This window comes from Puma concolor, chromosome B3, assembly GCF_028749965.1.
Source record: "Puma concolor isolate L17-30 chromosome B3, mPumCon1.1.hap2, whole genome shotgun sequence".
In the NCBI taxonomy this organism is placed as follows: Eukaryota; Metazoa; Chordata; class Mammalia; order Carnivora; family Felidae; genus Puma; species Puma concolor.
Window position 1 is genome coordinate 15,086,884 of NC_141672.1, and position 25,670 is coordinate 15,112,553.

Here is a 25,670-nt window from a genome sequence, read left to right on the forward strand (position 1 = left end):
CCCCACCCATGAAGTAAGTGATCAGCATTCCACAGTGTTGGAAAGAAGGCACAGACTTAATTACAGACATACAAACGACTGCACAAAAAAAAATGGCAATAATCAGGCTCTTTTTATTATTGAGTTTTGGGACCTGAATGTCATCACTCATGGTATAGCATAACAGCCCTTTCTGCCAATTAGAGTCCTTACTGCTCACTGTTTGGAGAGTGGTAAATTAAAGTGCACAGTTGGCTCTCAAAACAGTTCCTCAATGTCTTAATATATGAAGGGGTGCCTTTTGAGACACTCTGTTTTTCAGATAGTACTCAAAATTTACCCATTGCTGAAGCTGAGTACTTCTAATTACAGCAGCAGATCAAAACAACTGCTATACCCTTTCATAGAGTAAAATACCGTATCATTAAGTCTGAGACACATTGATTCTCGGGCACCATCATATTATGTACCCCTAACGAAAGAAGAAATTCTGCCCATTAAACCATGACACAATGCTAAGATACCAATGATTGTAAAGTGCATCACAATTTGAGAGATTTTTAAATTGTGGAAAAGGTGCCCTGAGAAGCAAAGGAATCAGATAATATGCACCTTAAGCCCAAACAAACATTTCATAGCCACCTGGTTCTGAATTGTTTTCAGGTTTTGTGTATTAAATCCTATCTCCACCCAGTTTACTTTACTCTGCCCTTTAAAACCCTCTTCTTGGCCTCGTTACCTTATTTCCCCGGATGTAACTTTGACTTCGCTCAAAGAAAATTTTGGTCACCTCCCTGGAGAGCTGGTCTCTGACCCTTCGGTCACACAGCCTTTCCTGACCTAGCTCAGCCTCGTTAGAGGGTGTAGACGTGCACTGTGGATGCTCACCGGGCTCTTTCTTTCCTTGCGAGCAGAACCTGGGTATCGGGGTGAAGACCCAGGGCCCCGATCTCTACACAGCCGTGGTAGAACTTCCATTCCGGGTGGGTCACGCTCCCTCTAAATGCCTGGCGTTGTGCGGGTGGCAGAGGCTACAACGATGGCAGGTCACTGCAGACAAGGAATTTGCAGCGTGGTGGGAGAGTAAACGCACAGAGAGCAACTAGAATTCACCCAGTTGTGGCCATGAGGGGCGACACCGCTAGGGGATAAAGTTCCTCTCCACCTCCTTTGTGATTTACCGTCCCTCTCTTCTTTTCCTCTGACCCAGCTTACCCCTTCACAACATCGAATGGCTGTGATCTCCCTCACCCTGCAGAGTAGCCTGTGTGGAATGATCCACCAGCGGGCTGCCTCCACCCATAAACACTCTTTGAAAAGGAATTTGCTCTCATTCAAATCAGCCACCCCAAACAGGAGCAGGAGCAACTCATTGTAAGGATGACATCGGAAGTCTTGGAGAGATAACATGTCAGAGAGGCCCAGCACCCTCTGACCTTCGTGTATGACCTCTGCAGCCCCCACTTGCTTAGTGGCTCCACTCCCTCCCTTTCTGCAGCACCAGCACCACTGCTACTGGTAATAATAGAACCCCCTCTGGAGCCTGCATTACCTCCAGCTCCAACTCAGCCGAGGGTGATCTGTGCTTGCCGTGTTCATTTCCCCAGTCTCTTCATTGCTCAACTCAGTACAGCGTGGCTTCCACCTCTGAGAGCTCTGCTGAATGATTTTGCGGAGTTCACCAGTAATCTCCTAATTACCAAATTCAAGGAATACTCTCTAATCTCTGACCTCTTTTCAGCCTTCACGCTGGTGACCACGCCCTCCCTGGAACATCCTTTTCCACCGGTATGTGACAGTGCTCATTCCTGCACTTGGTCCTACTGTATCCTTTGGTGGCTGTATGGGACCTTTGGGTCTGCCTGTATGACCCTTCCGATTGTCTCCCCTTTACCAATCTCCTTCCTCTGGGAGATTTCGTTCATAGTCTTCCCTTCCATGTGGAAGACTCCCCCAGCTCCATGTCTTTATCACAGTTCTGTTTTCTGAATTCCAGCGCTATAGCTTTCTCTACTGCTAAACATCTCTCTTTCTGGATGTCTCCATCGACCCCTCAAACTCCACATGTTCTAAGTGCTTTCTGTTGTCCTCCCCTTCAGACCTGCTGATCTTTTCTTGTATTACTCTTCTTGGTTCGCAATATCACCATCTACCTAGTTACCCACTCCAGAGTCCTCTAAATCAATTTCTTCCCTTGACCACTTAAAACCAACTGGTCATCAGACTTGGTCTGTTCTACCACCCAGGCCTGTCTCAGATGATTTTCTTCCTCACCATCCTTGATCCATGCTGTGCTCACTTGCTGTAACAAATGCCACAGACTGGGTGGCGTAAGCAACCGAAATTTATCTTCTTACCATTCTAGAGGCTGGAAGTCTGAGATCAAGATATCAGCGCGGTTGGTTTTTTTCTGAGGCCTGTGTGTTTGGCTTGCAAATAGCTGTCTTTTCTGTGTGTCTTCTCCTCGTCTTCTCTTTGTGTGTCTGTGTCCTATTTTCCTCTTCTTGGGATATCAGTCATAATGGATTAGAGCCACCCTAATGACCTCACTTTAAACTAATTAACCCTTTAAAGATCCTATCTCCAAACACAGTCACATTCCGAGGTACTGACATTGAGGACTTCAACATGAATTTTAGGGGACACAATTTAGCCCATAGCACATGCCCTCATCATGTCCTTACAAGCTAATATGTGCTCTCTTAATTAGTTTCCCTACTTCCAGTATCCTTTCCCTTCTAATATATCCTCCATACCACCATCAGAAAGATTATTCTGATTTCAGATGTGAGCACATGAGTCTCTTTGCTTCAAACTCTTTAATGGCTCCCAGTTACATAGAGTATAACCTCTAGATTCCTTCAAAGGGCATTCTTCCATGATCTGGTTCAGCCACTGTCCTATTCATATAGTACTCCAACCACTCTGAAATATTTAAAGTTTTCTAAAGGTTTTAGACCTGCACCTCTGCCTTTGCACATGTAGCACTCTGTATCTGGAATATTCTTAATTACCTCCCTCTGGCCATCTCCAACTCATTTTTTTTAAATTTTCTTTTTTTAATGTTTATTTATTCTTGAGAAACAGACAGAGCATGAGCAGGGGAGGGGCAGAGAGAGAGGGAGACGCAGATTCCAAAGCAGGCTTCGGGCTCTGAGCTGTCAGCACAGAGCCCAACACGGGGCTCAAACCCACGAACCACGAGATCACGATGTGAGCCAAAGTTGGATGCTTAACTGACTGAGCCACCCAGGCACCCCTCCAACTCCTTTAAGACTCCATACAGGTAGCACATCCTGTAGGAAGTCCTGCCATAGAGTAACCTGGAGGAGATACGGCAAATAGCAATAGTACAAGCTGAGAGAAAATGTTAATATATGAAAAAGCATCTCTTTCATATGAATGTAATAAAAAAGAATATGTTAAATGTAAATTAAGCTAGTTGTTATAGACTTTTCTCATTCTGCAGAGCCCCCGGAGCTTTCCTAAAGGACAGATTAGGAAACTTTCGTCTTCCTTTTCATCATGTACTTAGCCATCAGCTCAGGACCCTCACTCATCGTACTTAATCACTTCCTGACGCCTTCCTAAATCTGGAGCACCATCCAAAGGGTTGTGGTGAAGTTCAGCGCACTCCCTCTCAGCAGCCTCTGTTCTTTAGCTCTAGATACTCAGTAACAATGCAGCATTCCCCCAGCTTTTCTGAAAATATGAGCACAAATTGCAAGAAATGCAGTACACATTGGGAGATGTCATTACATTAGGAGTGACGTGAAAAATCTGATGGAGTCAGGGGGAACAGGTGGACATTGCAGGATAACATAAAGGGGAGGTCAGTCCATTACTAATGCAAGGAATATGATGGACTTAAAGAAAAGGTATAAATTACAGGGTAATGTGAAGAAGAGGTCAGTACATTAGTAACATGGGAAAACTGGCAGATTTGGGAGGAAAAAGTGCAAATTGTAGGATAATGCACGGTAGTGGCTTCACTGCAATGGTGAGCTTCCATCCTATCAAGGAGGCCCGCTGGCCATGCAGCCACTCCTAGAGCTTCCGGTATTTTTATGGTTCCGTCTTACAGCAGAGCTTTATGTCTTTTAGAACTCTTGATTAAACTCCAAGCTAATATTACAGAGAAAAATCATTATTCTGGCCTAATAGAGGAAAAAACAGAATGATTCCTTCCAAACTTCTGAATGCCTGAACCTATAAACCTCGTATTTGTCAACCCTAATAAACACACCCCTTTGGGGGGAACCCTTCGCTGCACACAGACACACATTCCTCCAAGAGGCTTTATGAACAGGACTGCCATATCTGGGCTCAAGATAGAATTTAAAACCATCATATAATAAAACTCTTAAAGAACAATTTTAAAGCATAGCAGATAATGAGAGACTATTCTCAGTGGACCTCTCTTGTTTTGAAACATCTTGCGAGTGGGGCGCCTGGGTGGCTCAGTCGGTTGGGTGTCCGACTTCGGCTCAGGTCATGATCTCACGGTGTGTGAGTTCGAGCCCCACGTCAGGCTCTGTGCTGACAGCTCAGAGCCTGGAGCCTGTTTCAGATTCTGTGTCTCCCTCTCTCTCTGACCCTCCCCTGTTCATGCTCAGTCTCTCTCTGTCTCAAAAATAAATAAACGTTAAAAATTAAAAAAAAATTAAAAAAAAAAAAAGAAACATCTTACGAGTGAGGCACTGACTTTCCTTTTTCCAGAATATCTTTTCAAAGGTGTTTGGATAGCGAACAGGCTTAGAAGATAGAGTCAGGGTCTTCCTCCAGAACAAAAGGTAGGCATGCTTATCAACCATTTAAAAAGAAACCGGCTCCCTCAATTCAAGCTTCCCCCTCCGTAATGCAGCCCTCCATATGTGTAGGCACCCATCTGGGCCCATCTGCATCATCCCATAGGACTCGGGGTAAAGGGAACCGACACAAATGTGCTGACCCCCATGCTGCTTGCTGCCGTGGGTAATGGAGTCCTTTGTCTGTGAGCCAGTAATCATGGGTCCGCTGCCAGCATCCATGAATCTGTGGCAAGGCTACCTTGCTAGCTTGCAGGGAGGCTGAATTCCCAGGCCCTTCACAATTTTTAACAGTTTGATCAATAGTTTAACGGTTTGGGATGCTGACTGTGATGTGGCTTTCTGGAAGAAGGAGGAGGAAATGATGGTCTCTAATGGGAGTTGAAGAAAGTCCATGGGAATTAGTAGCAATGTGTTGACCAAATTAGACGGGCAACCAGGCAATAATGATCCTCTGCTTTGTCACTTGTTAACGAAGAGGACTGGGGAGGTGGTGGCAGTACAGTTATGGAGACAGTGTCTGGGTTGCTGCTGACTCTCTTCTGGGCAAGAGGACTTCTTACCAATATGGTGGGCCGCCTTGAGTCTGCTCGGTAGTAATGACTGATGCAAAGATTCGGAAAGTTCTACTCCTTTTTCAGACAACACCTACATAGACTGAGTGAGAATGAAGGGAAATTTGTGAGTGCTCTAGGCAGAGACCAAGAGTAAGTGGCCTTAGAACTTTGGCTCTTTCTCTTGGGAGATCAGGAGCAGGGCACATAATGCCTGTTAAGGAAGAATGGCAACAGCCAAGCCATATTATGGCTCGGCTTCTCCTGCGTTCTATGGTGCAAACGTAGATCCATTGGGAGATAAGGTCTCAAAGTTTTTGCATTGTTTAGCCAACTAATTAACATATATTTAGAGGTCCCTATTTGGAAAATAGTTATTTTGAAAAGCAAGGGAATGATGCATTCAAAGTTCAGGAGAGCAGTTTCTTCGGAAGGTGAGGCACAGGGCTGAGATCAGGAAGGACCTCACAGGTAGCTACAGTAACGTTGGTCATTTTCTAGTTAAGTTGGGGATGAGTTTGCAAGTTTGGGTTTTATTATCATGCTTCATAAGGCAGTTATTTGTCACATATATTTACTCTTTGTTCCAAGAATTACATGGTACATTTTGGCAATACGCTGAGTTTGTAATTAGAATTACTGGATTTCTATGGATTATGTAACAGCTGTTAGATTTCTGTGTGGATATTTGTAGGGTGGAGGTTAATGTCTTCCCATAAGATCCCTACAGCATCCAACAGGAAAAGGGTATATCTACATACCTTAGTGGGAGAAATTCTGGAGAGGTTCAGTGTTTTTTACCTTTTTGGATAATAGATAGGTCCTGAGATTACAGTGGCCCCCCCTTATCTGCGTATTCACTGTCTGCAGTCTTAGTTACCAACACTCCCCCGCAGTCCAGAGGCAGATGGTCTTCCTGATATGTCTTCAGAAGGTCAGTAGCAGCCTCACACTACATCTCAGCGCCTGTGTCATTCACCCCCCTCCCCTCATCACGTACGCATTTTGTCATCTCACATCATCACAAGAAGATCCATTACAGCACAATAAGGTATTTTGAGAGAGAGACCACATTCACCTAACTTTCATTACAATGTTTTAATTTTCTATATTATTAGTTATTGTTGCTACTGACATACCCCATTTTATCGCACCTTGCTTTATTGCACTTTTTTTTTTGCTTTTTTTTTTTTTTTTTTTTTTAATAAATTGAAGGTTTGTGGCAACCCTGGATCAAGCACGTCTATTGGCGCCATTTTTCCAACGGCATTTGCTCACTTTGTTTTGGTAATTCTTGTGCTATTTCAAACTTTTCCATTATTACTGCTGTAGAGATCTGTAATCAGTGATTACAACTTGCGGAAAGCTCAGTTGATGGTTAGCATTTTTAGCATAAGGCATTTTAAAATTAAGGTGTAGACACTGGGCTTTTTGTGTTGTTGTTGTTGTTGTTGTTTAGACATAATGCTATTGCACCCTTAACAGACTACGAGTAGAGTGCACGTGTAACTTTTATGTGTACTGGGAAACCAGAGTTCATTTAACTTGCTTTATTGTGATACTGGCTTTATTGCGGTGGTTTGGAACCAAACCCACAATATCTCCGAGGTATGCCTGTAATCTCTTACTGTGCCTGCTTTATAAATTAAACCTTATCATAGGTATGTACATGTAGGAAAAAAACAGTGTGCATAGGGTTTGGTATTACCTACCGATTTAGACACCCGTTGGGGTCTTGGAACGTGTCCCCGATGGGTAAAGAGGGACAGTTGCGTTGCAGATTAAGTGCTCGCGTATTTGCTTAAGCTAAGACTAATTAGAAATTATTTTAGTTTGAGGTCTAATTCTAGATACAGTTCATTTTCATCATTCCTAAAAACGGCTTGTGAGTGCTTTCTATATTTATAGTGCTGAGGGGACATTGCCCAGGCATTTGAGAAATTGGGAAAATATTATGTGTACTCTACCAACGTCTCTGTCCTTGGGGATTGGGGAAGCCTGTCTTATTTCCCTTCCAAATTCTGTCTGCTATAGAGTCAGGACAGAGAAGAGTTCTTCGAACCTGCTCAGGAGGCCAAACTCGAAGGGGAATTTTGTGCCTCCGGTGTCTTCCGAGAATGAGTGCAGCGCCTTGCTGACAGCTTCGTCTACAACGAGGCTTCCGGGAGACTCATCCCTTACCACATGTGTGAGGACTGCATGCTCCTTGGTCTGGCTGACCTTGAGGGTCAAGACACTGATTTCTTTGTGAGGTCACCTTTAGGATCTTGTCATCATACTACTAGCTAAATATTTTTATCGCCTACTATAGACCAAATGCTGTTGGCACTTTGTTTCATTTATTCTGTACATCAACCTGTGGTGGCTATTATCGTCCCCCGTCTTCTACATCGAAGCAGAGCTTTGACATCTGACTCTTTTAAAAAAAATTTCTTTTAATGTTGATTTATTTTTTTGAGAGTGAGAGACAGAGCATGGGTAGGGGAGCGGCAGAGGGAGAGGGAGCCACAGAACCCGAAGCAGGCTCCAGGCTCTGAGCTGGCAGCACGGAGCCCGACGCGGGGCTCGAACTCACGGACCGTGAGATCGTGACCTGAGCCGAAGTCGGACGCTCAAGCCACTGAGCTGCCCAGGCGCCCCGAAGCACAGCTTTGGGATAGACGAGGTGACTTTTCATGTTCTCCTCACCAGAATGCAAACTAGGTCTTATAAAACTTGTGCTTTAGCGATGCCAGAGCCTTGTCATTTAATTCGCTAATTCTAATAATATCCTGTGAGTGTACAGACTTTTCCATTCTGATGGAAATCAGCGTGCCGTAAGATGCGGCGATCGGAAGTGGTGTGGTAAGGACAAGTGGGCCAACCTCTGTAGCCTCTGGGCAGGGGGGAGGCTACGTTGGGGGTTGCTGAGATCCTATCACCCCTCTTTTTAATGAATGCCATTAAATTCATTTCCTTCTCATCAAAACAGTGTCATCAGTATCTGGATGGCTAATGTTTTGAGATAAGCAGGATTTAACATTCCTAAAGTGTGTGTGTGGGGGGGGGGGCGGGGAACAGGCACATGAGGGATATTTTTATTTTGCTGAGAATGGTTTTATTTCCTTACCATGCTGGAATGAGACCAAGTGTCCCCAAGTTTGTTTCTATAAGAAAGCAAGGAGCATTTGAACAGCGCTTGGTTTCTGATACTCTCGTGAGTAGCGTGAAGGTCCTTTCCTCCTGATCCCTGCGAGGGAACTCGTTTACTTTAAGTGAAGTGAGCATCAGAGGCAGAGTTTAAAGTGTCTGTATCCTTGGCTTGCAGATTCGTCTTCATTTGGCTACCGAAAAAACAAATAAAGACTTTAATCTGACCCACAGAATACTTAAAACGCGGCATTGCAGTGAAAGATAGCAGGAGTGAGCCTCCCCCAGGAGGCCCCCCGGGCTGGCGACGTTGTTGAAGGTGAGTGCTCGGTGCCTGAGAACCCAGGAGGAGAACCCCCAGTTACAGTAGATTCAGGAGAGCATTTTACAGAAGACAGCCCACTGCCTAATTCTGTGGAGTGATTTTCTCTTGATATATACTTATACGTGCCTCATTTTGGTAGGGCTTGATGCAAAACCAAAATATCTTTCCTTGTGGGAAGAATATCTCACGTCATAAGCTCTTCCCAAGGACCACACAGTCTCGTACGCAGTCACTGTTGAAATATGATGCATAATTTGAAGTGCAGGCCACCCCATCGTACAAATACATGAAGGCCTTGGATGGTGATCAAAAAGAAAAAAAAAATTTGTTTCAGTCCTTCTGGGCTTCTCCTCAGGGCCAGTTCTCCAATTCAGTGGCCACATCACACGCCGTGGATCCACCAGCTAAACAGTTTCTTACGGCACACTGTTCATGGACATAGCGGAGAGTTTTCCCCTTTGGAAGAAACAAAGTATAGTCCCCAGCTAAGAATGGGTTGGTTCCCAAGGTTTGGGGAAGTGGAATCTGGAACCTGGAACGTAATACCCAGAGAGTGTAATAAAATGATGCTTAATTTTCCAGGCTAGCCCACCAGGCATCTTTAATTCCTAATGTGGTTGACTCATACCCTCAAGCCTGTGTGTCCTGTTGGTGTTAAAATACAGAAAGATAAAAAAAAAAAAAAAAAAAAAAACAGAAGGAAAGGGGCGCCTGGATGGCTCAGTCGCTTGAGTGTCCAACTTTGGCTCAGGTCATGATCTTGCAGTTCGTGGGTTCAAGCCCCGCATTAGGCTCTGTGCTGACAGCTCAGAGCCTGGAGCCTGCTTCGGATTCTGTGTCTCCCTCACTCTCTGCCCCTCCCCTGTTCATGCTCTGTCTCTCTCTGTCTCAAAAATAAACAAAACATTTTTAAAAATTAAAAAAAAGTCAACAAACATTAAAAAAATTTTTTTTTAAATAAAATACAGAAGGAAAAGGAGGCACAGTCTCTCCTCTGCCTTTCTGGGCTCTCAGGTCACCCTTTCTTTGTTGTCCTCATACCTCAGAGATCTCCAGTGTCCTTGTAGCATGGTGTTCCAAAATCACCAGCTGCTTGTTCTCCACTCCCCACCCCCTAATTTCCTCATTTTAGCTGATCTCAGCTGGATGGTAGTAGGGATGTATTTTGATTAAACTAATTCACACTGAAGTGTGCATGACTGATAGCCCCTTAATCCTCCCAAAGGCCTTTGCATTATTAAGGGAAAATGCTTATTAAATTAAACAAGTATAGATTATTCAGGACCTAAAATGAAGTGAAAGAAAAGATTAAGGCAGAGCAAGGGACGTTATGTTGGGATGTAACCTGAAAGAAGGTCTCAGCATGGAATTTGCTCCCTGGGGCTAGCTTCCCTAAGCCAGTCCTGCTTTTTATCACTTCTTTCTTTGTGCTGCTTCTGAACTCAATAGTTCCAGGAAAGGCCAAGTGTTAATATAGTAAGGCAGCAGTAGAAGCTGCATTGCTGGAGATGAGGTTTGGAGAGTGGGCTGGGGAGGGCCAGAGCACTGGCTGAGGACATAAATGACCAAGTGACTGTAGGTATGAATTATGTGCAAGGTATGGACATTGGCCTAAGCAAAGAGACTGAGGCATCACACTAAATAGAGATCGTGAGATCATTCAGCATATTCAGGGCCTGTCAACTGGCAATGAGCAAGTAGCCCTGTTTCTGCCTTCATACTTAGGTACAGTCTATTCAGGAGAGTAGACCTTAGGTAAATAATCACACAAAAACTAGGCCATCACACATCTGTCCCCCTGCCACATTAGATAAAGCAAAGGCTATCATGACCGCCTGTAAGTGGGGGCCCTGAGGGACATGGGGGTTGCATGGCTTTCCCAGTGGGAGGCGGGTGTTTCAGGAAAGACTTGGGGTCAAGTCAGGGCAGCCACATGAAGAGATTGGGGAGAGCATCTCAGGGAGAATGCACAGGGTGCATAACATCCATGTTCCAAATTGGAAGGAGCCCCCAGGGGAGGCTTAGAGAGGCAGGACCCGTGGGCTCAGGAGCCCAGAGAGAGACCAGCGCTGGTCGCCAAGTGTTGTAGCCATGTCTGGGGCTTGGAATCTCAAAGGTCTGAGGTTTGACTTCAAGCTTTTAAGCAAAAGAGCGACCCCCACACATAGAGCATGTGGCCCTGATTCTACACGTAACTGAGGTTTAGAGAAGGGAAATCTATTCGTGGATTTTAAAAAAAATTTTTTAAGGTTTATTATTTATTTTTGAGAGAGAGAGAGACAGAGTGTGAGCAGGGGAGGGGCAGAGAGAGACACAGAATCCAAAGCAGCTCTAGGCTCTGAGCCGTCAGCACAGAGCCCGACGCGGGGCTCGAACTCACGAACCAGGAGATCATGACCTGAGCTGAAGTCGGAGGCTCAACCGACTGAGCCACCCAGGCACCCCTACTCGTGGATTAAAATTAAAATCTGAAGGGAGCACAGGACATGCTGTTGTTGTGTGATTTGTAATTTGAGGGGTGCCCATCAAGGCCCCCACTTCAAAATATCTTTCCAATCACTCCTGACACAGTGTCTAAAATCCTGTAATTTAAAACTCAGGTTCCCTAACAACCAAGGCTTAGGCATAAGGTGACATTAAAAAAAAATTGTTCAGAACCCTAGTCATCCTTTTCTAAAGTGCCTTTTTCTTCTCTCTGTGACATCTCCTCCTTCAGATGCCCAGAGCTCATCTGTCAGCCTGTCAGTCAACACAGGATTTCAAGAAAGGACCCGATAGAACTTACATGAACTTTATGATGCAATTTTCAATCGGTCTGTTGCCTTCTCCTAGCATGTAAATGTGCATCCCGTTGTAACTCAAATTGCCTTAAGTGGTAAATGAAATCTGTTGGTTCGCACAACTGAACCCAGCAGAGGTGAGATGGGCTTGGGTGTAATTTTATCGAGGCTGGGGCTCCGCTCTGGATCTCTAGGATTCTTCAGCCTTGCCCTTCCTCCCCCGTGTCCAATGTGATTGGTCTGATGCCCTTGTACTGACTGTAGTGTCTCCAACCCTCACAGCCACCGCATCACCAGCCTGAGCTGCGAGCTGCTCTCCTCGGGAGGGTCAGAAGTCCTGGGCTTCTCCCTGAGGTGGTGGGACCCCCCTGAACCAATGATGAGGACCAGGAGTGTTTGCTAATCTGAGAACCAGTCACTGTGAGCAAGGGGGTGGCGTTCTGCTGATAGACAGCATCCCTGGAGGTGTGGGCCGGATCCTTTCCCCCCAAATCCCAGGGCTGCTAGATATCAGCAGTGGGGGCAGGGTCAAGTGTGGTCTAAGGCAGTGCCAGACAAAGCTGATGGCCCAGGGGTATTTCTATTTTAAACTTTTTGTCTACTTGTAGAATGTTAGAGCAATGTGGGCATCAGCAAGCAGATGGGAAGGGAATTGTTTTTAGAGTGGGCGTTGGAGCCATCTAAGTGTCCTTTGTCCTGACATTCAGTCACCAATCTGCTAGTATGGCTCAGGTTGTCCAGTGAGTGTTGTCTGTGACATTCCTGTGCTGTAAGCATTTGAGCTCAGGTGTCTGTGACCTTCAAAGAGGCTAAGTGTGTGGCTGTGGTAGATGGAGTTCAAAAAAGATGTAGGTCCTGTTTGTTTAGGACAATTATGCATTATTTAAAACTATTTTTAAAAATTACAGTGTTGCTCATTGGATGTGTTAGAATAACTTCATAAACTGGAGTTTGGCAGGAGGGGAGGGAGGTGCAAATGAGGGTTACTGCTTAATGAGAGGTTTGATGGTCTTTGTTCTCTATCTACCTTATCTAAGTTAAAATAGATTTTTAAATTCAAATAAATGAATTTTCAGATTTTTTTAATGGGAATGGTTTTATTTCTTTTTTTAAAAAAATTTTTTTAATGTTCATTTATTATTGAGAGACAGAGACAGAGCATGAGCGTGGGAGGGGCAGCGAGAGGGGGAGACACAGAATGGGAAGCAGGCTCCAGGCTCCAAGCTGTCAGCACGAGCCCGACGCGGGGCTCAAACTCACAAACTGAGAAATCATGACCTGAACCGAAGTCGGATGCTTAGCCAACTGAGCCACCAGGCGTCTCGGTTTCATTTCTTATAACATTTACTACAAGGCTATATTGAATTTTTCAGAAATATTCCCAAATAAGGCAAAAAAAAAAAAAAAGGGGTGTGTGCATGTGTGCATGTGTGTGTGTGTGTGTGTGTGTGTGTGTGTGTGGCATTTAAAAATTTTAATCCCAGCTCTTTTCTGCCTGACCAACTATGTGTTGTTAATATTCACATAGATATTAAAATAAAAAGGAGTATACACATCCTCACCAAAAAGATGATGTACAGGAGGCTTCCTATTGCTGGAGATACAGAGAAATAAAAGGCACACTTCCTATCCTCAGGGAACATCACATGTTCCATCCGGGAAGAAAGGCAAAAACATCGAAAATAAACAGTGGCAGGTTATCCACAGCCCAGTGCCACCGAGCGAGATAAAAGGAGGGACAGTTGCCGGGGTGAGAGGGCAGGCCCACGGGGATGCAGAGGATGGGAGAGGTGTGGGCATCAGCAAGGAAGGGGAGAACATCTCAGGCCAAATAAGTTCACTTTTGCAGTTAGTTGGCTTTTATCCCGTCTTCCCTCAACTTGTTATTACAACGTTGCTTAATTCCAAGATTTTCTTTGCTGTTGATATTTTCCGCAGAATTGTTAGATTGGATCATTGTGGATCCCCTCCAATCATTTGTGTGTTTTCTAACCTTTCTGTAATGATTCCCTATGATCCTTTCAGAATTGTTTTGCGACGGTATCCTAATGTAATTCTACATTTCTCTTACAATGATGACGAAAGTATTGTCACAAGCAAACTAGAAAATAAAAGTATTAACAGTTACATTTCTCATGAAGTAAATGTAGGGATAGTTACTTATCTGTAGGTGCTAAAAACTGTCCCAGATACACAGTCACTATTTGATAGCATCTTAAAATGTTCGGGGCTGTCGCTCACGGATGTCTTGGCCTCCTGACACCCTCATGTGAATTTTATAAGACATGAGAATTTCAGAAAACTGAATCTGACTATAACCAAGTTGGCAGAGTTCTTAGCTACCTTTATTTAACGTTGAGTTGTTGCATTATTCTTCAATTAGTAAATCTAGAAGTAAAGCTGAAAGTTTCCATTTAGCGTATGTTTCTCCTTTTAAGTTCTTTCCTGTCCTTTCCTGTTCATTTCCTCCTAGCAAACCCGTGAGCTCCCGTATTTGGCTGTGAATTCCTCTTGGACTGGGATGGTTGAATCCCTGGAGCTTTGGACAGCGCTCAGTGAGTGCTCAGTGAATGAATGAAAACAACATTTCACACAAGAATAGAAAGAAATAATGCTGAGGAAATTAGGTACAAGTACATCTTATGATTTAATTTTCACAGATGATTTTGAACAATCTATCTTGTCATAGCAACTTCCTGCTAGTTTTACCTAACCAGGAGCTAAACTTGATATAATGGCAGTGAGATTTATAAGTCTGGCAGAGGATGCTTGAACATCAATTATTTTGTAAAGCAGACCTGTTATCTGTGACATGTTACCACATCGATGATATGGATGCTCAGATTTTTAAAAGATCTTTGGCTTCCTCTTCTGCATAATTAAGTTCTTTTCAGAACAACTTATATATTGTAGATTTCACATATGTGTTTCAGACTAGTCAACACAACTAAAATTTGATCGTGATTACTGGCTTTTCAAAGCCTTCCTTCACTTCCCAGCAGTCAGCTTCCTGTCAGAATTCATTTCCCATTTGGAAAATCTCTCTCTGACCTGCAGTTTTTTGGACACAGTTCATCCTTCACAAATTTGAGTCTACCCATTGTCATCAATCTGTAGCTTCTCAGATGGCAAAAGACCCCTTTTTATTCAGAGTGATAAAATCTATCTAAAACATCAGAGGAGAGAAAACTAAGAAAAACATTTAGAGGTTTTGTCCCCGTGATTTTTCTAATTAAAAAAGCTTTTCAGTGTGTATCTATTTCTGTTATTAAGCTTTAAGAAATCAAAGTAATAACCGTTAAATTGAAGCAAGACGTGCTTTCCATTCTCCCTCAATCTTTTTTTTTTTTTTTTTCAACGTTTATTTATTTTTGGGTCAGAGAGAGACAGAGCATGAACGGGCGAGGGGCAGAGAGAGAGGGAGACACAGAATCGGAAACAGGCTCCAGGCTCTGAGCCATCAGCCCAGAGCCTGACGCGGGGCTCGAACTCACGGACCGTGAGATCGTGACCTGGCTGAAGTCGGACGCTTAACCGACTGCGCCACCCAGGCGCCCCTCTCCCTCAATCTTTACATGATCAAAATTAAGCTTTGGCGTAGCTGCAATATAATTCAGTTCCATTTAGCAAATATATATGGAAACCCTTTTGCTGGCTCCCCATTACTGTGGTGTCTACCAGAACTGCCTTTTAGTTTCAATAACTGAGTGTGAGATGTGAGCATTCCAGATGTGACTGCTGGGGAAAATAAAATCCAGTATGGAAGTAGGTTAGACTTTGAAGGCATTATCCAAGATGGTGGACCGTAAGAATGTATTAGTTTTGGCTTGCAAAAGGGAAAGTCTTTCCATGTTAGGGGCACCGAGGTGGGGTTTAGCAGGGTGTGTACTGATTCTTGAACAAGAAAGGGACATGATGAGGAAGGTCTTCATCTGGCTGCAAGCTATACCATAGAATGAAGAGGTGGCTGGTCCACAGGAAGCCGTTGTCACTGGGGCCTAATTGATGAGGTCCTGCTTCAAGGGGAAAGGAAATGGACATGTGAAAGGAAGTCAAGTCTTAGAAATACTACCCAAAAAGAAGCCGATAGCCTCAAGAACTGGATCTTGGGAAGCAGTGCAAAGAGAACTGCCAAGATTAGCTCCAAGGGCCGGGAGCCTAGGCAAGTAGGACAATCATGGTGCTCCATTAGCATAAATGGAGGATTAAAAAGGGAAGTGGACCCGGCAGAGCACTGAGAGGATACCCATGGTGAGGAGGGAAGCCAGACGAGGAATAGTCAGAGGAGATCCAGGAAACTGGATCACGGGGACAAGGGGAAGACACTGTTTCAGGAAGACAGAGTGAACAGAGAAGAAGTAAGAGTCTGAGTTTGATTTTGTACAGGAGGACACAATCCTGACCTTTCAGTAACTTCAGAAAAGTGGTGGACAGGATGCCAGATGGCAAAGACCCTGAAAAGGGAGAAAAGTTTGTGTTCTTGCTGAGACCATACTACAAAGTCCTTCATTTATTTCCGGTAAGAAACCCTTTTGGAGGAAATCCACTCCTTACCCGACTAGTAACAAAATGCTAGCCTGTTATTAATACCTGTAGGTTTAAAATGTACCTATTTTCACATTGTAACTCAAAAACATTATTTTTACAAACCATTTGGAAATAACGTTTTTATTTTCTTTGATTCTTCTCTTTCAAAATTTTGCTTATCCCTTTCTGAGATTTATTTCTAGGTCATTGATTCAGATTCCAAAACTGGTATTTTCTGTAAGCTTATTTTATGCCTACTAGACTTTAAGTTCAGACGTTTTCCGACAGTAGCAACCAAAATAGCTTCAAAGATGGTTTTTACATCCACCTTACTTTTTCTTTCTTGATTGTATCTTTTCAAAAATGACCCAGATTGATAGCTTCTGAGATAGTATGCTATAGTAATGACACAGCTTTTTAGAATTGAGAAATATACTTTGGCCTCATTCTGGTTCTTGAAGACACCATTTACTCCTGAGAGGAGCCAGTCAAGAATAAAGTACATTAGAACTGGAGTCACAGGAACTAGGTTCTGTGCCTGTCTTTGTTACATGACCTTGGGTCAACATCTAGAGTTTTCCATGTTTGAAGTGAGAGGATTATAGTAGAGGAAAAATTAGGTCTCTTTCCAATGGAAAATCTCAGAATGCATGAATCTACTACTTTATTCTTTAACTTAATCATCAAGCCTACCATGTAGTATGGTTCCAAATTTGAAGATGTGGTCGGGTTCCTTGTATGCTCCCCCTTCCCTGTTCCCTAAAGGTAGTGTATCCTCCGCTTATGAGGGACCGTCATCTCCCCCTTCATGTGGCCAGCTCTCACCTTCTTACCCTGACCTCGTGGTGCCTCTTTTCCCCGTATTCAGTGGTACCCCCCCCCCCCAGCACCAAGCACCTCCAGTACAGATCGGGTGTTCAGTAAATATTTGATGATCGAATAAATGGGTTGCATTCTACTTTTTAAAATTGAAATATAGTTGACACACAATGTTATATGAGTTTCAGGTGTACGGTATAGAGATTCAACAGCTCTATAGGTTATGCTGTGCTCACCACAAATGTAGCTACCATGTGTCACCCTACAACACTATTACAGTATCATCAGAGATCAGGAGAACTCTGTTCTCTTCCCTGTACCTCTCATCCCCATGACTTGGGCCATACTGTTTTTATTGTCCACCCCTCCGGTGGAGAGAAGCCAGCCTAAGCATTGGAATCGATTATGAGTTTAAAAACATGGAGATCTCCGGGTCCCACTCCCCCGCCTTTGGTATTTGAGTTTCTAGAAATGTGCATCCACATTTTAAAATCTCCCCATAGGTCTTGTTCACGGGAGACACATTTGTCTACCTTCTGTGAGTTCCTGGATGTCAGAGACGATAGTTTCTGTCAGTTCATTCCCAAGCCCTAGGGTAATTTCTGGCAGAAATTAGGTGTAAATGATTGTGAATAAATGAACCCCAATTTTGAGATAAATAATAAAATGTCCTTTCTTTTGGTAGCAGATATGATACCTTGAAACTTTAAACACTGATTCACATTACCCATAAGAAATTATATTTTTAATTTTTTTTTCAACATTTATTTTATTTTTGGGACAGAGAGAGACAGAGCATGAATGGGGGAGGGGCAGAGAGAGGGAGACATAGAATCAGAAACAGGCTCCAGGCTCTGAGCCATCAGCCCAGAGCCCGACGCGGGGCTCGAACTCACGGACCGCGAGATGGTGAGCTGGCTGAAGTCGGACGCTTAACTGACTGCGCCACCCAGGCTCCCCAGAAATTACATTTTTAAATAAATGAAATTATTTGAACGCCCTGATCACTAGTTCTGATAACGCTCAAAACCCATGCTTTGTTGTCTAGGATTACTTTGCTCTGTTTGCCCAATTCTTACAATTTAGTAATGAGTCATTTGTTTTCATTATGACTCGCCTATGTGCCATATACCTTGTTTAAATTGCTTGCTTGTTTTTTTTAAGAAGTTACAACCCATCACTATCTTTTTGTTCTCTAGTTCCAGTATTTCAAACTGTAGTTTCTTTTGGGGGGTGGGAGACTTGAAGCAGGGAAGGAATAGAACCAGCATTAACTCTGTGTTGTCTTGCCACTCACAATTCTGTGCTCCAGAGAAAAGAAATTGAGGGAATTGTTTTTTAATGAAGGAAATTATGCTATCCTGATGACAAAAACCCTATCCCTAATCCCCTATTGACTTGAGTCTTGGCTATCTATTTTTTGCACTGCAAATGACCCTGACACTGAGCAGATTAAAGCAATAAACACTTAGCATCTCAGTACCTGTGGGTCAGGAATCTGGGAGTGGCTTAGCTGGCGGTTCTGGCTCACATCCTCTCATGAAGCTACATTCAAGATGTTGGCCAGAGTCACAGTCATTTGAAGTCTTGACTGGGGCTGGAGGATTCGCTTACGGGGTGGCTCACTCAGACACCTGGTGATTTATTTAGTGCCTGTTGTTTACAGGAGGCTCTCTCGTCAGGGCTGATTGAGTGAGCCAGGAGGGGGAGAGCGTGGAGGAAATCCCAGTGCCCACACTTAAAGGGAGGGCTATTAGGCCTTAAATAATTTGCAGATGTGGCTTAAAACCACCACAGCTTATAACATAAAACACTGTTTGCTGCCTGTGATACTGTCCAGAACGTAGAAGCAACTGTGAACCAAGTTATTCATTTCATTTCTTATCCATGAACAGATGTTGGATGTCCGAATTTCTGGTTCTCGCTTTATTGGTTCCGGTGTCTACTTCCTTTCTCTTCTCTTGTGTAACATAACAGATCATGTAAGATAATGAGGTACGGTGGTAAAAATCATGAAGTGTTAGAATCAAAAGGTGTCATTTTCTCTTTGCGTTCCAGACTACAAGCTTTTCGTGTCTAGAAATCAATTCAGAACGTATCTTCTCTGAGGAACCTTCTTAATGGAGGTGGGAAGAAGTTTGAGAAAACTGTTTCCCAGTGAACCAGTGAGCACCAATTACACGGTACACGTGGATGATTGTTAAGAGCAGGTGCCAGAAATAACAAGCCGTCAGAGAGGAGCATCTTAAAGGGAAATTGGGAGCTTCTCCCAAAAACGGAGCCAGTGACCATCAGATATTTTGTTGGTGATTTTATATATGTGAACTTTCAAAAAGATAAAAGAAAAGTTAGGTCAGTCACAGCTGACCTAACTGACCTCTTAGTGGGATGGAGGGGTTAAAAATCAACCAAAAGGCATTTATTAAGTGAGCCAGGTATCAGGCATCGGGTTTGTACCTAATTACCTCATTTTCAACGAGTTCTCTTTCAATTCTTCTCCATCGTCCCCAGTCGGTCTTTCCTCCCTCTTGTACTCTCTCTGCCCCACTAGACTGAAACTCTAGGGTAGAGCTGGAACGTTCACCTTCGGTCCCAGGTGCTGGAGGCAGGGCCCTCAGCCGATGTTTATTGTCGTTAAACTTAAGCCATATTTATCAGTGAGTACCATTATCTTCTTTTTTTTCTGAAAAAAATGTGCAATTTGACCGAAGGCCCACACTTACCAAGTGGCAGAGTTTGGGATTCAGATTAAGGGCTGCAGTCTATGCTTCGGCACAGATGCTCTTGGGAAGATTCCATGAGGCAACTGTGCCGGGAGGCCCCAGGAGCATCCTTACAGATCTTACCTGGGAGAAATTATGTAGGAGGTATTTCTGTGTTGACCCAGAATGAGTCACTGTGGTTTAAGAGAGACTGCCAGGAGATAGTTTTTCGATCGGCTAAAAGGATCTTGAGAATCAGCTGGCCTATTGTGTTTGGGCTAAAAGCGAATTTTTGGTGTTACCTGATGTTTTTCTGCCTCTCAGTGGGATGCTAAAAATTCCTCTGTAAGTGCTAAGGGAAATCCCATCGCTTTTCCTATTTTTTTCCCAGAGAGTCTACCCTGGGTGATGAAGGAATCGACCATGGTATCTAGGTAAAAGTGGGGACCCAGTAAATAAGGAGATTATGTGTCAGAGCCCTTGGCCAATCTGATCAGTACTAAGAAGAGGTCTTCTTGCAAGAGTTCAGGCCCCAAACTACGGGAATGGAGAAACAGCAGATGCATGAAATGGGGTTTTGCATCCAAATCCAGAGGACCGTAGTGATAGGATGTGCAGTGGAGGGAAGGAACTAGGGGCTCCCAGGCTTGTGCTGGTCGTCTGAGTGAATGGTGGCTCCATTCAGTGTGACAGAGACAGACACTAGGGGAGAGCAAGTGTGGGACTGATGATTGCATCAATTTGGGATTGATGTCCAAGGAAGGTGTTCATCCATCTAGAAATGGGCGTGGAGGTCAGATGGCTCCATTAAAAAGAAGTTGCCCCCGGATATCTGGGAGCGCGCCTGGGTCTTAGATGTGTGTCTGTTGATGTCCCATTTCATGGATTGTTGGTACAGAAAAGAGCCGAATGGCACAGGTAGCCTTTCTGGGCTGTACTGTGCTATTGGCAGTCTCCTCTGCTGCCACACATATGTCAGTGTCCTGGACGTCTTGGGGAGCAATGAGTGACCTCCTGCTTGAGGTTGTAAAAGGGAGTTGCCACATGGCCCTGGAAGACGAGGGCCCTTCTCTCTGCCAGCCTCCCATAGGTTCTTACACAGAGCTTGCTTCTACTCATTATGATCTGGCAGTCTTATATACCTCCTTTTGGGTGGGTGGGTGGGGCGGGGGGATGTTGGCTTACAATGTTGTCTGTATCTGTGTTGAAATGTCACTCATTTTTCTTTTTAAAAGACAACCACGAATTCATGCTTTATTTTCTTGGGAAAATACTTCTAAAGAAAAAACTATAGCTTGGGTTTTCTACGTGGGTGTTGGTGCAGTTGGTTGTAATGAGACATCTTTGATTAGTCACTTGCTAGCTGACTCTGAATTATTTTAGATGTGCTGGCTTTCTGTTTTGTTTTTTGTTTTCTTTTTTAATTCAAAGAGTTATCTTGAGATGTAACACGCTTAGCTTTTATTATGCTCTATAAAATTTCCACCTTATTTTGTGTAGGTATTCATCTGAGAGCACAATTAAAACGTCTGACTTCAGTTCTTTCCTTGCAAATGCTGCCTAACACTTCCGTCTTTCATTAACCGAAATTATTCCTATGTAAACAAATAACAATTGCCGATTGCACTGCCTTCGCTCCTGTGTTATGAGGATCCTTTAAGTGCATTCCTTGTTTAATTGTACTCTTAAAAAAAATAAACGTGACATATTTTTGTCATTTTATACAATGCCAGTAGAAAACGAAGGATCACTTCTTACATTTCTAACCTTTTGCCCCTTTTATTTAATATTCATTTGCAGAGCCAGTGTGGCCGGTGGAGTGGGGACAGGCTTTGGTTCACACCAACTTGAAAATGTCAGTCCTGCTACTTCTTAGTGGTTTGACTTTGGATAAATTGCTTGAGTACTTCTCTGTGCCTTAGTTTCCTGCATATAAAATAAAGAATAATATTTGCCTCACGGATTATGGAGAATGAGGCATACGGTGCAAGTTGAACAGTACCGATCACATAATAGGTGCTCAATCAATGCTGGCAATATCTATTTTTATACGGTAGAAGAAGCTGTCTTATCCAGTTCACCAGCTTAAAAGAAGCTTCCAGTCCCCTATGCAAAGCAGTCCTGCAGATGCCCATAACATGTTGACTGCTTGTCATTGGGAGGCTCGTCTCTAGTACACTCCTGTACTTCTACTCAAACTGAGGTGTATTTGTTCCCAAACCTGTTTGTCTTGCTTGTTCTCAAACCTACCTATGCCAGGGGTGCCTAGGTGGCTCAGTCGGTTAAGCATGCGACTTTGGCTCAGGTCATGATCTCGCGGTTCATGACTTCGAGCTCCGAGTCAGGCTCTCTGCTGACAGCTCAGAGCCTGGAGCCTGCTTTGGATTCTGTGTCTCCCTCTCTCTCTGCCCCTCCCCTGTTCACGCTCTGTCTCCCTCTCAAAAATAAACATTTTTTTAAAAATTAAAAAAAAAGAAATGGTTAAGAAGGTAAATATTATGTAATGTGTATTTTATTAGTTTTTAAATTTTTAGAAAAAGCTGTCACATTAGCTGTGGGTGAAATAACTGTTAGATTGCAGGGCAGGAGGGTGGGTAAAAAAATATTTAGAGGGATTCCACATCTAGATTGCCTTCTAGTGGTCTTTCAGTTTGCATACTTTCAGGAAACCAAAGTAGGAAATCATAGGTAATTCATTTCCAGTGTAGTTTATATAAGAAAGAGGAGAAGGCATGCGGATCCATGGACCTGGTCTCAAAGATTGCAGGCTTTGACATAAACCACAGCTTCAGGGAACAAATGCAGGCTTATATTTCAAATTTAAAATTAAACACTTCAGTTATGGATGTGTGTAGATTGGGCCCTGGGAAACAGACCCCGAGATAGAGACAAGTGTGCAGGAGGTTTGTTGAAGGTGCTCCTGGACCCAGGCCTGTACGGGAGCCGGGGAGGCAGGGTTAACAGATAGTGAATTGCACCAATGCCGTAGGGAATGCTGGGCTCACCACCCAGTGCTGGGCAACTGCAGGACTGCTTTGCATATGGGACTGGAAGCTTCTTTTAAGCTGGTGAACTGGATAAGACAGCTTCTCCTACTGTATAAAAATAGATATTGCCAGCATTGATTGAGCATCTATTATGTGATTGGTACTGTGCAACTTGCACCGTATCCCTCAATCTCCATAATCCGTGAGGCAAATATTATTCTTTATTTTAAATACAGGAAACTAAGGCACAGAGATGTAGCAGAGAGATGGGTGCTTGTCCTCCTGCACTGACCAGGCAATGGGTGTGGGCTGCCCCTGGGGAAAGGGGGCCATCAGCCTTAGTGAGGCAACTTCCTCTGGCTGGGGGTGAGCCCCTTGAATTTCTCAGTTGAACTCTCAGCAGGTAACAGTTCCAGCAGCTGGGGGATCTGACGGCAACACCCGCAGCATCCACAGCCTTGTGTACCGTTTTTTATGTGTTTCCTCCCTTTCAACAGACTTTTAAAAAATTAGCCGATTGGCTCTCGGTCCAGATTGCTTCAGATAAGAGCATCTTCACTGATTAGGGGCAACATTCTGAAGGTCTCATCGTGTTTGATGTTCTTTACATTCATCAGCTGTCCTGTTTGTGATGTAGAGAGACCGTGTGGCTTAACGACACTGACAAGTGTGTGTGATGTGTTTGAAGCTGAACTGATGTTTGGACTCTGGACTTTGAAATACTTTTCAGTATATATTGTGAGATTCGTGAGCCCTCAAATTTTTGCTTTTTAGGTTTCCAGATGTCGTTGGCCTTTGATGATTTTTGTGGGGGGTCAGCCTCTATTTTTATGCTAATAGTCATCTTCCTTTCCTGCCCTATGACCCATAGGTCTTTATCTGCATAGTCTTCACTTACTCTTCCATCTGTCACAAGTAACCAGCCGCCCTTTCCCCTCAGACCTGCGTCTCTTCATCTTGATCCCCAGGCTCTCAGTGTGAATGATGGCCAATCTCCAGGATGCCCAAATGTCATATCTGAATGTACTCTTTCAATCCTTAGGACAGTTTATGTAGTTGTTCTTGTTTATTTTTTAACGATCTTAACCATTTTTAAAAACTATTTATTGATTTTGAGAAAGAATGCTAACGGGAGGGGCGGAGGGAGGGAGAGGGACGGAGAGAGAATCCCAAGCAGGCTCTGCCACAGAGCCCGACACAGGGCTCCATCTCATGAACCGTTGAGATCATGACATGAGCTGAAATCAAGCATCAGACACCTAACCTCCTGAGCCCCCCAGGCACCCCAGCATTGCCTTCCTTTTAAAGGCTGGATAATATTCCATCGTATGTGGACAGCACACTTGTTTATCCATCTGTCCAGGGACAGTGGGGCCGCCTCCACCTTTTTAGCTCTTTGTGACATACGCTGCTATGAACATGGCCGTGCAAGTTTTTGTTTATTTTTAAATACGAAGCTCTTTTGTTTTTGTCAGCTTGCTTTGCCTCGAATTGTAAATGGTAAAGAAGAAATATGAATCCCTTTGCAAGTGTGACCATACGTGGAGCACAAGGATACTCTGATTACCCCCACAGTGTCTATTTTCCTTCTGTGCTTTGGCGTGTGCTGACATTTTAGTAGGAATACTGTTCAGTCTCATTTATACTTAGCCCTTCATTTAGCCATGTTTTGTTGTTTCCTTGGTTTCGAATTTTATCTCTTTAGGTGAATTGGGAACTGAAGCCTTTCATTTGACTTGTGATCTTCTACATTCTGGAAGCTCATACATGTAATCGTGGAACAAATAAAGCAGCTGGAGAAAATCTTTCCTGAACAAAACCCAAGTGGGGCATTTGGGTGAGAGCCAAGATTCCAGCAGCTACAGAGGGAGATGTGAAAAGGCTGCCTATATTACAGCACTAACAAATCACTTCTGGCCCGATAGGAATGTCCTTTAAGTAATGATCAGATAGAGGGTAGGGACCTTTACACATTTAACTGCCTGACCACAAAATAAAGTGTTTACTGTAACCTTCCAAGGTCTCTCCACCAAGTTAATTACTGTGATCCACCTGAAGGAACAGCAGCATTGTGAGTGACTCAATGGGCTCAGTGTAAATGGAAATTCTGAAGCTGCTTAGTCTGAGCCTGGCCTCCCACTAAACTGCTGCAGGGTGCTAGGCGAGACACTGTGTCTGTAACTTCCTGGGGTTCCGCTCCTCCAACCAAAATTCAGAACTGTGACGCACAGTTAGCTACTAAGCGATAGCTAATAATAATAAATGAAGCCCTATGTTAACTGTCTCATTTTGGAAGAGAAAGTTTATTGTCCAAAGTGATCCAATAATTAAGTAAAATTTCACTGGACGTTTTGAAAAGGTTGGTTACTCATTTTGTTTACGAACATACAAATGTGTGTGGACTGACATCAACAAAAGCAAAAGCTTGGAATGAATGTAGGTCTTAAAAAAACGTAAAGGAGCGTTCCAGGTTCTTCACCATCAGTTCATTCAGCCAACATTACCGATTCCCTGGAGCAGTGCTTCTCAAACCTTAGGTGCTTAAGAGACACCTGGAGGGCTTTTAAAACATCCTTCCTGGGGCCCATCTTCGTAGTTTCTGCCTCAGTAGATAGTGTGGTGGGGCCTGAAAAATTTGCATATGTCACAAGCTCGCAAGGAATATTGACACTGCGGGTGTGCAAACCATACTTTGGGTGCGAGAGGTCCGGAGACACTCCAAACGCCCGAGTGAAGAAGACGCAGTCATATCCATAAGGCAGATAGGATTAACAGGAATACTTTGCAGTGTGAGTAACTGCTTTGTATTACTGGGTGTGTGTGCATGTGTGTGTTTTAAAGGCATCTCAGGGAATGCAGCTCGTACAGAGGTACAGAGAACTGAAACCACATGACGTGTTCAGGGACATAGAGTTTGCGTTACTGGAGCAAGGAGCTCAAGGCTGGCCAGTGGGTGACTGGGGAGAAGGGGGTGAAGGGGAAAGTGCAGCAAGAGGGATGCCAAGAACTAGGTAAAGCTCTGATCACAACACGTCTGTGTACCATAAGGAATCTGGTTGT

The 25,670-nt window shown here is 43.8% G+C and overlaps 1 protein-coding gene across 3 annotated transcripts in view; it reads left to right on the forward strand.

The window, feature by feature from the left end:
• EFCAB11 (EF-hand calcium binding domain 11) overlaps positions 1–25,670 on the forward strand; it is a 157,744-nt gene that overhangs the window by 75,690 nt on the left and 56,384 nt on the right. The window contains exon 6 of one of the 3 annotated variants that reach the window (XM_086709041.1): positions 24,316–24,622. The exons of 1 other annotated variant lie outside the window; for it this stretch is intronic. In XM_086709041.1, the coding sequence (XP_086565167.1) occupies positions 24,316–24,319 (4 nt within the window). In that variant the 3' untranslated portion in view covers positions 24,320–24,622. Of the gene's footprint in view, positions 1–1,720; positions 3,020–24,315; positions 24,623–25,670 lie in introns of those variants that run through there. One more of the 3 variants, XM_086709040.1, reaches the window with a different exon arrangement.